This window comes from Gymnogyps californianus, chromosome 10, assembly GCF_018139145.2.
Source record: "Gymnogyps californianus isolate 813 chromosome 10, ASM1813914v2, whole genome shotgun sequence".
Taxonomy (NCBI): domain Eukaryota; kingdom Metazoa; phylum Chordata; class Aves; order Accipitriformes; family Cathartidae; genus Gymnogyps; species Gymnogyps californianus.
Genome location: NC_059480.1, coordinates 5,726,675 through 5,739,231, shown reverse-complemented (window position 1 = coordinate 5,739,231; position 12,557 = coordinate 5,726,675). Strand labels below are relative to the sequence as shown.

Sequence of the window (12,557 nt, the reverse complement as noted above, 5' to 3'; positions counted from 1 at the left end):
CCTATTTCAGTTCCAAGATCCTGCTCCTCCATTCACTGCTCAGGAGATGAGACTTCAACAGAAACATTGGCATCACAGGCATACAAACACACACATTGCTCTAGCAAATCACATTTATAAGAAAACAACAGATCCTACTAGATCTCTGTCATATTTTACTGGGGTTGCACGAGAGATCGTTTTCAGCTTCAACAATGCATGGAAAAAACCATCATCCAAAAAAAAAAAAAAAAAAAAATTCTCCAAATGCTGGACTAAGGGCTTGACCAAAACCAGGCAGGCAGTGAGCAGCCATCCTGCAGCTCCTCCCTTCTGCACCCTTCTCCTCAGGACTTCAAAATTCACCCTTGCTGACTCCCAGCTCTACATATAAAAAATTATTTATGTGTTCATTTATACATCCTTTTAGTCCTTCCAGATAGCCAGGTCTTTACAACAACTCAGCAATTTGGGATACTGTCCTGCTGACATTCACTTGGATAAGTTTCCCCTCTCCCACAGACACCAGCTCCCCAACACCAGCTCCCCACACCCGGTTGCAACAACATGCATCATGCTATTTTTTCCTGGTCTGATTTTGCGAGCCCAGGTTTGCCAAGGTCCAGCCTAGCTAACCTTGAACTGTCCCAGAGTGGCTGGAGAGGAAAGCCTCCGCTCTCTGAGGTTCAACCTCCATTTTGGAAGGAGAGAGACACAGGGAAAAAAAGACTTTGTTTTGACCTAAAGCCAAAACGTGTGATAGGTTGAAAGCCATCCGTAGGGCTGAAATTACTCTGATGATTTACAATATGAAACTCTTTCCCCAGCGCTGTCCTTCCCCTCGGGCAGCTTTGCCCTTCTTTGGTGCGGCAGCAGCCTCCTGGCAGGAACAGCTCTTGCCATTAAAAGAAGCCAAAACTGCTCACACAATAATTCATTTACTAACATGTTGAAAACAACCCATTTGAGTGCGTTAATGCAAGGCTGTAGACACACTTTCTCCATCAGCTGCTAACAACATTTCCCAGTTTACACAGAGCAGCAGTTTGTGCTGTACAAGCCCAGCCCTGGACGAGCAGGCTTTCACATGGGCTTCTCCAGCAAACCATTGCTCCTTCAGTTCCTATCAAATTCCCAAACTCATCTTTTCCCCATTAAGGCTATCTTTGCAAGCTATCCCGGTGTGACCAGATTATATAAGTGGTCCAAAACTTAAGTGATGGCCAGGAAAAAATTAATGGGAAAACCCAACTTTTAGGTCAGCATGCGCAATAGCAAATGGAAAACGCAGTGTCTGAGCTGACAGCTCCCCATGCCCTTAGGGATAGTGATGTGGTAGCCGGACTTCATTTCTAAAGAGACTGCAGCAAGCCAACTAGGACTCAAAGCAGCTGGTAAGCATGATCTTTTTTTTTCCCTTTTACTAAGTTCAGGATTTTCTCTTCTTTTGAGCTGAATCAGGCAGGCAGATTTTTTCTGTTTGCAAGAAGTTTCCTTTCTTAGAGTTACTCTCAGAATAGCCAGCGAGTATTTTAAACCAAGAATAGCCGATCTCCCTTAGATTCATACTCCTGTTTTTGGAAACACTATTTAGAGATCAAAACCCCTAAATCAAAAGTAGTGAGGAACAACAGCGAAAAACCACATGGCTATAACAGTGAGTACTGCACTGGCACCTTTCGATTCACCTCTTTCCTTGAAGACTCCTGGGAAGGTTGGGGTTGCCCCAAGTCTCCCTAAGTTGTATCAGCTCCTTGCCAGAAAGCTGCACCACCCAGATTTAAGGTGTGAGCCCCCTGGAGCAAGTCACTGCTGGAAGGTCAGCAAAAACTATGCTACAAGTAATTACAAAAAGAAAAAAAGATCAACATAAGCCAAACCCCTGGTTAATACCCTTTGAAGAAAATATTGGAGTTGGAAAACAGATGGATTTTTTGTTCTGTGTTTTGTGCAGAGGTGTGGGGGTTTTAATATATATAAATATATAATATTTATATAGTGTTATGTGAAATTTAAATTCTGAATCATGGTCTGAATCACTATGTAGCACTTACGAATGGCATTGTTCTTATGGATGATATGCTGATTTCTACGGATAAATTTATAAGCTTCATATAATGCATATGAGCTTTTAATATAGTAGCTGCCAAGGGAATAACTGAAAGCCACCAAAAGTACTTAGTTCATCTATTACTTGTCTGAAAGGTACAACTGACATCCAAATATAGCAAATGATTTCATATTACACTGCTGAGGATCAGATGGAAAGACAAAAAGAAATGGGAAAGATATAGTAAAGGGATATCACACCTAAACCAGAGTTTAAACTCAGAGCTAGCAGACACAGCTTAAAACTTTCCCTTTGTAAGACATACTTATGCCAGAGAATTAGTTTGTTTCTCAAATGAGCAAACCACCTGTGTTTGAGTCAAACTGTAGCAATAGAAGTAGTTTTCTATTCGCATATCACAACACTTTTCTTACGAGAAAGGAGAAAACTAGATTGTGTAATGTATCCGCAGCGAAGAGCCGCTCAGGGATGCTGTGGGATGGGCATCGCTTCGAGCCCTTCAGAGCAGGCTGGATGGGCATCTGCCAGGAAAGCTCCCCACAGCCCTGCTTTGGGCTGCCTCAAATTTGCACCGCTTTTGACCTTAAAGGAGCGTTTTATTTTGCACCAGCAGAAGACCTGGCTCTGGGGCACACGTCGCTAAAATTTTAATGATATTTGAGTTCTAGGCAGCATCTGAGAAAGCGAAACTAACCCCAACAAAATCACCAAAACACAGCTCAAGAAATGCGATTTTGAGGCAGATTTTTATTGAGCACTGGCGTGTTCTCATGCAGTTAGATGTTCCCAGACAGCCTGTGCTGATTTTGGAGGGGCACATGCATGTAGCCGAGCCGGAGGGGACCCAGGCAGGGGGACAGGGGTCCCTCCGCTTAGTGCCCTCCACTGAGGCATGGCAAAGTGGCCATGTCGCAGTGTGCCAAATATGCACACCCTCGCTTGCCAAACCAAGCCATTTTTAGGATTTATAGACATCTGTTTCACTTGTCCACCCTGGTGCATGGATAATCACCACGTCCCTTGTTGCAAAGGGGCATTTCGCTTCCCAAAGCGCAGAGACGCAGGAACACTGCCTAAGGTTCAGGCTGTGGTCACTGGACCCCATGGCACCCTCAGCCCCAAAACTGCCTCCGAGTCAGGGCCCCGGCCCCATCGCAAGGTGTCACGTGGCTGCTGGATTGCAACCCTGCAAAGGAATTGCTCTGAAATATTATTTTTCTTGGAAATTATAGAGCTAAGGGACTCTAATGGCCATGCTGTTATTCACTTTTTATTGCCTATTATGCCACTTACAATCCTCATAACAGGATACCTTTGTTGTTCCAGGGTATAATCTCTGCATGGTAAGCAGTATCACACAACAGTAGTCATTTTAAAATATCTGTTTCCTAAAACCCTGACCCAAAGCCCACCAAGGTCCCACTGATTTCTGGGAGCATCAGAACAAAGCCCCAGGCTGGCCGTAGTGCGTCACCACCGACCTGGTTCCGGGGAGCCACACTAATTGCTCTGACTAGCAAAGCAACTATATTAAAGAAAAATACAACCCTACAGTGCCTAAACACTGTGCAACTTGTCTTCCCGTAATCCAAAAACATTATTCGGGTAGAAAAAAAACCAGTATCATAATTTCATATGGTTACTCAGAGGAGATGGAAAGCCTGTCTCTACTTTCTGTTCACATTAGATAGACCCAGGTGAGCGGGCTGTACACGCAGCGATAAACCACCTGCTCAGCTTAAAGGCTTTTGAGGTTTTGAGACAGGCTCTGCCAGACCCGTACTTTCAATCAGCTGCTCACTCAGCCAGGCAGAAGTTAGAGCGTATCATGGCTAACTGAGCAGAACTCTGCTAAGAAATCAGCCACAGATAGCCTGGCATCTGCCGTGCTCAGTCCCGAGCTACATCTGTGCCCGTGCAAAGAGCCCACGAGTGCTGGGGGAGTAACTCTGGTGTTTGCTCCTCTCCGCACTGGATGTGCTCCTGGGCTGAGGTCCACGCTGCTCCCAGGGGCCCCATCCTGGCTTGGCTCATGGAGCTCACACCAGCACCACGCTGGATGCGGAGGGGCCCTTGGGGCAAGCAGAATTGCTTTCCTTCGGATATGTTGATTCAAACTTTAGTCTCCTGTGACTCTCCATGATGCAGGGGTGGGGTTTTTGTTCACTTTTTTTTTCCTATTAACCTTTAAAGTTAACAAAGTGATTGTCCACATCAGGAACCAATGATGAGGGGCCCGGCAGGCTTCCTCCTTTGCTCGCTGCTGCTGGTGGCCCCCCATTGCACAGAGGTGGCTGCCCAGGAGGTCCAGCCCGACCCCAAAACGCCATGTGCCAACTGGATGGGAGGAGCACCCGGCTATCCCGGCCACAACGGGCTTCCTGGACGGGACGGGAAAGACGGAAGAGATGGATTAAAGGGAGAGAAAGGAGAGGAAGGTTGGTGAGGAGCAGGGGGTACGTCGGTGCTGGATCCCGTGGGCAGCCCCAGCCCCCAGGCCCAGCCCTGGCAGGTCTCACATCTGGTGAGTCTGTGCCCGATCTTTGTCCAGATGGCTTTTGAATATCTCCAGGGATAGAGATTCCACAACCCAAGTCAAAGAGTTTGGTCTGGTGGTTGTTTTTCCAATTAATGATGTTTTTTCAGACATGCTGCTCTCAGCAGCTCTGCACACAGCTGAGGGGGTGAGCGGGCTTTCCACTCGCTGACTCAGCTCATGGGGGGTGTTGAGGTCATCCAGCCTTTCCTCAGCTCCATGCTGCCGAGCAGATCCTCAGGCCACAGCCCCCTCTGCGTTTCGGGCCGGTGGGTAGCGGCTGCCAGCTGAGTGCAAACACAACTCCCCGTCCCCGCTCTGTCCCCCAGGTATGCAAGGTCCCAAAGGCGACCAAGGCGAAACAGGAGTCCCAGGGCAGGAAGGGCCGAGAGGATTTCCTGGATACCCAGGGCAGAAGGGCGAAGGTGCCTTCATCTACCGCTCCGCCTTCAGCGTGGGGCTGAAGGAGCGAGCTCCCCACCCCAAGGTCCCCATCCGCTTCAGCAAGATCTTCTACAATGAGCAGAGCCACTATGACACCAGCACCGGTAAGTTCCTCTGCAGCATCCCCGGCGTGTACTACTTTGCCTACCACCTGACAGTCTACCTGACGGACGTCAAAGTCAGCCTCTACAAGAAAGACAAGGCGGTGATCTTCACCTACGATCAGTTCCAGCAGAACAACGTTGACCAAGCGAGCGGCTCCGTCTTGCTGCACCTCAGCACTGGGGACGAGGTCTGGCTTCAGGTGTACGGGGAGGGGGACAACAATGGCGTCTACGCTGACAACGTCAACGATTCCACTTTCATGGGCTTCCTCCTGTACCCAGACCTGGATGTCCATTAAAGTAGGCGGTGCTGCATGGGAAAGGACGAGGTGGCTTAACCCCGGACAGCGTCCTGGGGCACTGGCGCTATAGCTATCCTGTATTTACCAGAAAATTGCCTATTGCAGGGGCAACAATTGCCAAAGGGTGGAACCCATCTCCTGTGAAATCAGTGAGGTTATACATGAGTGACTACCATGGGACCAAGAGTTCACTCCTACCTCTGCTCTTGCTCTCCTCGTGGAAACCTGGGCCCAAAGTCAAACACCACTCCTGCCACATCATGAAAGAGTAACGCTCAAGATGGCCTAATCTTTTTTTAAATTTAAAAGTGATAAGAGAAAAATTGGTTACATTTAAATATCGCATACAAAATTTCCCTTTTTTAACCACCTAAATTAATTTAAACCAATGGTACACATTTTAGCCATCATTTTAAAATTTGAGTAGAAGACGACTATTCACGAAAGCCATCTCTGCTCTTGTTTGCAGCTGGAACAGATGGCTCCATTTTTTCCATCATAACTCCCTGTCTTATTAGGGCCTTTGACTTCCACCCATGGTTTGTTGTCTCCCTTCTTTAGCCCAGATCTTTGAATATGTTCAGATTATTAACTTTCATTGATTTTAATCCCTTGATTTTCCTGTTACGTTTATCCCCTATCATTATTTCTAATGGACAGCATGCTCATTTAGGGCAGGGATCTTCTCTTTTGATTTATCTGAAAAGCCTTATGAACGCCGGTGAGGCCACACAACAAAAGCGGCCTGTTGACCATGTGGCCTCGGGGGTCCTGCGGTGATCACAGACGTGTTGGCCGCACAGTTGTGATGCTCAGAAATGCCAGCAGCTCACCTGCAAACACTGTGCCTGACCAGGGAGCAGAAGGTCCCTCAAGGCTCCTGGGCAGAGGGGGACCTCAGGGTTGAGGTGTCCCTTCCCAAATCACTCACCTGGTGCTGGAAGTGGTGGCACAAGTACTTGTTCAGCCCAGAGGCTGCCAGCATGGGGCACACGAGCAGCATCTTACAGTTTCCATCTGCAAGCTGGCAGGATCCTGTCCCATCTCCCCTCTGAATAGCTCCCAAGTGCAGTCAGAAGTTGAGATCTAGCAACCGTGTTTCTACTTTTCCACACCATAAGTGTGCCATAAGCAATGGTTTGCACACCAGCTGGACAGAGCTTCAGGTGGTGGTGCAACCTCCCATGTTGAGTGGGTTCCTGGGATGAACACCCCCAGGACCCAGCCCAGCTCTCTACAAGGTTACCTTAGTGGGGGAAGAGTATTAAGGCTGATGGGATTGCTACTATTCCCAAACTGCTCTCCAAGGAGCTTGCTTGACTTTTAGTTAAAAGAGGATTTGATGGTTTCTCAGATACGTTCAAAGAAGACTCCCATTAAGCTTCAGAACAAGCTAACACAGATCAGAGCTAACATGTTATTACAAGCACAAAACAGCATTAAGAGCTTCAACTGAAATTACTTCCAACAGCAGCATTTCCTACACTCCAGTGAATTACCACATTACAAATAATAACAACAATAAAAAACTCTCTCAATGAGAATGCTCCCGCATTTTTGTATGCGTCGTTGGGAAGGATTTGAAGAAAGGGACTTTCTCCTAGCCTCACCAGGCAGCCCAGGAAAAAAAAAAATATATTTTTCCAGCAAGGTGGGGGCACCCTGGGCTGGCACTCACAGGGACACCCCTCTTTTGCTTTCCCAAGAAACTCCCCACCCTCTAGCTTTCATCAAGGCTTCAGCATCTCACCACCTCACACTGTATTGTCTCCTTTTTGGATAAGATGAGCTCTGGTTTTCAGACTGTTTCCTCAAAACCACTGTGCCTGAATTCACCCTGACCGGCCAGCCAGAGAGAGGGCCTCTGCTGGCCCAGGGGGCTTCAAGCATACTAGATTTAGCAAGGGCCATACTAATGCTCAATCTGATCATGCGGAATTCAGAGAGCTGGGAAAAACTCTGCTCCTATTGTTTGAATTAATGGGAAGAGAACAGGGAAAAGAAAAAAAAATCCAAACCAAAAAACTAATCCATAAACAAAAGGAGATTTAAAAATGCAGCAGTTGCTGGATCAAATGGCATGAGAGACTTAAATTGAGAGGAGCAAGTCAGAGCTTTTGCAGTGGTTTTTTTCAAGTATTTTCAGATGGATTTTCTGAAGGCAGGGAAAATTGAAACAACCAAAGTGCTAAGAGGCATTTGCGATAAACACTAGGAGGAAATATTAATTTAAAGACTAGTTCCCAAGAGGCAGCCAAAACAAATTATTCCTTTCCGTGCTGCCACGCAACAGGAGCAAATATGCTTACAGTTTTATCCTATACACCAGGACTCAGAGGCTTAGACATGGCTTTTTACACTGCCACGCACATCTGATGCCGTGTGCTTTAGGCCAGGGCAGAACCCAGGATTTCTTAGCACCCCCCACAACTGCCCCATCACCAGCGTGACCCATATCAGTGTGACTTCCACCCAGGCAACAGCATCTCCCACCTCAAGTCACCATGTCTGTAGTGCAAGAAACACGTCGTGTGGTAGAAACTCGGGGACTGGGGCCACGCTGGCCCTTATGGGAAAGTCTTGTTGAACCCCACATGCTTGCTTGCCCTCCACATCATCCCACACCCCACTCAGGATGCTCGCAGGTGCCATCAGACCTTGTGGCAGATGACCAGCCACCCAGGAGAGGCCCAGGGTCACCATCGACTCCTAGTCAGCCTTCTGGCCGCCATGGCAGCAGGATGGCAGAGGGCCACAGGAAGGACCAAAACAAGCCCCCCAGCAGAGACCCAGCCTGGAAGTCCTTGTTTCAAAGCCTGGCTCTGGTTCTGGTCCTGGGTCTTCCCCTGTCCTAGCTGTCAGGGTCAGGGTGCTCAGGGCTGTGTCACCTAATATTGCAGTCACTGCTATATTCATATATGAGCAGAATATGTGTCTTATATGTACACACATGCACATTATCACAGACCACGAGATAACAAAGCTCCACAAGAATGCTGTGTATTAGTACATAAGGTCTTTTATCTTATTTAATCATTAAATATATAGCCTCTTTATCACCCTGTAAATGGCTTTTCCAAACTCCCCTGTGAGCGGCAGCCTCACGCGCAGGCTCCTGCCTCCTTGCACGCTGTGTGGGAACATCGAAAACAGGGTCATGGGGGGCTGCAGTGCTCTGCTCCCTGGGAGCATCGAGCAGGGGTTCAGCACCAGAGGTGTTTGGGGAACTCTGGCCCCAGCCCGGGGAGCTGCAGGGCTGACACCTCGCTGTCAGGGCAGGAGTCAGGCTGCTTACTGAGGGGCATATTTGTTTCACTAAAAATACAGAAAAACAGGAACATGGCTTCCCTCAAAAGTGCCCTAGTTGTTCCTCAGTCGCTGGGCTGACAAGCCACCCCACGTTCTCTCACTGCGGGGGCTGGCATGGGGACCTCATTTCTGTTCCTCCCCACATGCTCCCACCAGTGCACGACACAGCACATGGTCTTCAACTTGCAGCGGGTCTCTCATGTAAATATGTTGAGCAAGCAACCTCTCCCAAACCCTACGCAACACTCCAAACACAACCATGGCAAGTAATATGTAAAATACATGCTATGATGAGCACAAGTACTGTTGCCTGTGTAAGCAGCGAGGATGCATAAAGGAGGGGGCAGCCCGGTTCATGCAGGATCTGCCTTTAACAGTATTTGCATATACAGTAACCCAGGGCAGAGCTGCGACAGGGCAGGAGGGCAGCAAAGCAGCGCCGGTGCAAGCCTCCTCTTCAGCTCCTCTCTTCCCAAAGCGCAGTAGGGACTTCTGTCTTCACAGGACATTTTCAAACACACTTTAAAGGGTTAAACCTCAGGGTTTGAATCCCAGGCTAAAATCCTGGTCAAGCAGAGATTGCCTGCTTGAGAATAGCACACCCTTTCTAGGCTGTCTGTTTTATCAAGAAAGAAACCCCTGTAAACACAGTAAGACAAAGCACTTAGGAAAAGTTTTAAAGAAAGCCATTAAGGCACCGCTGTTCTGTGTACTGCCTTTTCCCCCTTCTCACAGCAGTAAATGCTGAAACGCAGCTTCACCATGATACTCACCCTCCAGGATGTAAGCGCAGAGACCATCTTCCTCCCAGCTCCCCGCTCAGATAAGGATGCTCCACACAGGGTACCAGCATCGCTCATGCATGTCCTAGCCAGGCACCTCAAAAACCAGCAAAGAACAGACCAGCCCCCCAGTTAGTGCAGCCCAGGCAGCAGGCTGTGAACAAGGCAAGCCCCTGCTGCATGGAAATAGGGGTCAAAGCCCTCCCTTTAGGGATTTGGACTGTTTTATGAAGTCTTTCACCTCAAATCTCTGTAAGATTCTTGCTCTACAGAGCTCAGCTAGAGACACACACACTTACCTCCCTAGCAGGCACCAAATCCCAGTTTAAGCCACCACCCACTCAGAAAGCCACTTTGCACCCCCAGGAGCAGCAATCAGCCCCCTCCCAGCTCTCCTCTAGGGCAAATGCTCCCAACAGAGGCTCACCCCATCAGCAAAGCAAGCACAGACACAGGGCAAGGCAGGCAGAGAAGCACCCCCTCTCAGCAAACACACCTCTGCCCCACTGCAGCCAGGGTCAAGCCCTGCAGCTGCCCTTAGCAGCCCTGTTGCTGCCTCCTGGGGCTGCCCAGCCCCTGCAGATGTCTGCATGTGGGCTCTCAACAAGCCCAAAACATGCTGACAAGCTTCAGGAGCAGCAGCTGAGCATGGCCAGCAATTACCCCACCAGGCTACAAGTCCCCAGGGAGTCCTTATAGCCCAGGAACCACCTGAATCCCTGCACATGATATGAATATCAAACCTCCACCTCCCTGGCTCTGCTATGCCAGGGGCACACCGCCAGGCTGACTGCAGTAGCCCAAGGGCAGGGAGCTGCAGGGCACCATGCTGGCCTTGTGCTGCTTCTAGGGGAGAGCTGCAAATAGGGTTTGGGAGGGTAATGAGGTCCTGGGGGATGAGCTCAGGGGAGTTCCTAATGAATCCAGCCTTTTTCCATTACAGAGTTACTGTGGTTTTACTCTCCCTCCATGCTTCATACACCTGTGGGATGGGAAAACCTGGCCAAAATAGGCACATATCCAAGGCCTGGGCTGGCTCCCGAGGATTGCACAATGCTTTGAACATACAATTATCTTGTAACAAAAGAGCCAAGAATGACCCTGCCATGCTGAAAGGGCACAGAATCGCTTGCTCTCCAACAAGTTTAAAAAAAATGTAGCTGTGGCAGGTTTAAATGGATGGTTTTGCCTTTAGGAAGTAATGTACTGCTGCAGGCACAAAAATGAGATGCCTCTGAGCATAAACACTGCCAGCAGCTCCTATTAGATAGCAACCAATACGATGAGGACACCAAGAATAAGGTCTTATTTGCTGCTTTGTAATTAGGGCAGGTTATAAAGAGAGCACTTGGCTCCTTTGATCTTGACAGCTGTTTGACTCTTCCCTCCCTGTATTGCTGCTCAGAGAAAGACAGCAGGAAAGCAGCACGCTCTCTCGAAGGCAGAAAGCAAGAACACTCCCCAATGAAAGATTTAAGTCACTGCACTAACAATTAGGGAGAAATAACATGGCTACAGCTGGAGAGACTGGCCAGTCTCATCCAGCAGGGAAACCATCTGTGGAAGCATCCGTGGCCCTTTTAAACACAATTATAGGCTGATCCTAATTGTGCCTCAACCCTAAGTAATCACTTGTGCCAGTAATTAATTGGAATACAAATAGCAGCTGCACTAAACCGTGAAGAGCTACAAGAAAGAGATAAATTGCTTGCAAGATTTGTATCATATTTATTTGTGAAGTATAAACTTACTAGAGGCTTTTTGGCATGGAAGAAGGCAGAGGGATTAGGATAAAGTCCTACACTTAGCTGATCAGCCATTGTACTTCCATGCAGGAAATGCCATCAGATTTAAAAAGTTTACCCTTTGAAACACTCCGGAGGAAACCAATCCTGAGTGTACCCAGGCTGCGAGCAAGGCTGCCACATGTTTTTATGACATTTGTACTACATGTAGGTACATGGTGAAAAGACTCCATCTGCCATGGGATTGTAAATCAGCAAACACACCGTCAGCTTATCCTTAGACTCATCCCAGGAGACCAGCCCAGCGTAACACCATTGCTCTTTGAGGACAGTTGTGTGACCTCCTTACATGCAGGTGCAGTTCGCTACTCTCCAGACAATCCAAGGGGAAGGAAAGGTTTATTCCCAATGAAATGGAAACACTAAACATCAACATCTATTTCTTCCTGTGTGGCCTATCAGAGGATTCCCACCCACAAGGCAATCTGTGGGATCCCTCCCATATAGCAGGACAGCTTTATGGAGACCCATCAGGGAAGGAGGCAGAGCAGGACATCCCACTTGAAGCCCCTCTCTAAATCCTTTACAAAGTCAGGCAGGGAAGGACAGGGGGTACGAACCAACACACCCAGCTCCCTCTGATCCTCTGGGCATCTGCGAAAACACAGTACTCTGCCCAAAGGAGTCAGGACAGCACAGCTTCTCTGCTGCCCTGACAGGGATTTCTAGAGAAGCCATTCTAATTCTGCAACATGTTTTGGTTAGTGTTTTAAGGCCAACGTGGATCTGTCATCCCAGATGAAGTAAAACACAGAGAAGGGGGACTCCCGCGCCACAGTACCTGTATCCCAGCAATGCAGAGGCAACTTCCAAGCAGTTGGAGACCGAAAGACCACAGCAGCACATTGCTCAGCAAGCTTTGTTGGGAGCTGGGAGTGGGGGCACACTTGGACTAGGAAGCTCTCTGACAGGACAGAGTCACTGTCTCATGACCGGAGTCCCCTCTGCAAGCGTCCTCGCCGAAGCATCCTCAGCTGGGCCGGGGGACTCCGAGACTCCCCTGGTGGGGGCAGCTCCTGTCTGTACCAGGGATGCTTTGTCACATCCCCTTGTTGATACGTATTCCCTTGCTCAGTCACCCACTTCATACATGACATTCTCAGCTGTACATCTGTTTATCCACAAAACAGGGTCTCTTCTCTCACAGGTTATAAGTTCACATGAGTTCATACAAGATTATGTAAGGCTTGTACATACATGTCACAACTACAGACCAGGTAGTACG

At 48.5% G+C, this 12,557-nt stretch overlaps 1 protein-coding gene across 1 annotated transcript; it reads left to right on the top strand.

The window, feature by feature from the left end:
- Positions 1-1,312: 1,312 nt before the first annotated feature.
- Positions 1,313-6,980, top strand: ADIPOQ (adiponectin, C1Q and collagen domain containing). The gene is made up of 3 exons (XM_050902503.1): positions 1,313-1,373; positions 4,269-4,488; positions 4,916-6,980. The coding sequence occupies exons 2-3, from the start codon at positions 4,275-4,277 to the stop codon at positions 5,431-5,433; spliced, it is 732 nt and encodes a 243-aa protein (XP_050758460.1). The 5' UTR covers positions 1,313-1,373; positions 4,269-4,274; the 3' UTR covers positions 5,434-6,980.
- Positions 6,981-12,557: the final 5,577 nt, after the last annotated feature.

What these genes read in the sequence shown, in the direction of transcription:
- ADIPOQ (XM_050902503.1), top strand. Translation starts at nt 4,275, where the DNA reads ATGATGAGGGGCCCGGCAGGCTTCCTCCTTTGCTCGCTGCTGCTGGTG. An exon ending in GGGAGAGAAAGGAGAGGAAG is followed by an intron (nt 4,489 to 4,915) that starts GTTGGTGAGGAG and finishes TCTGTCCCCCAG; the next exon opens with GTATGCAAGGTCCCAAAGGC.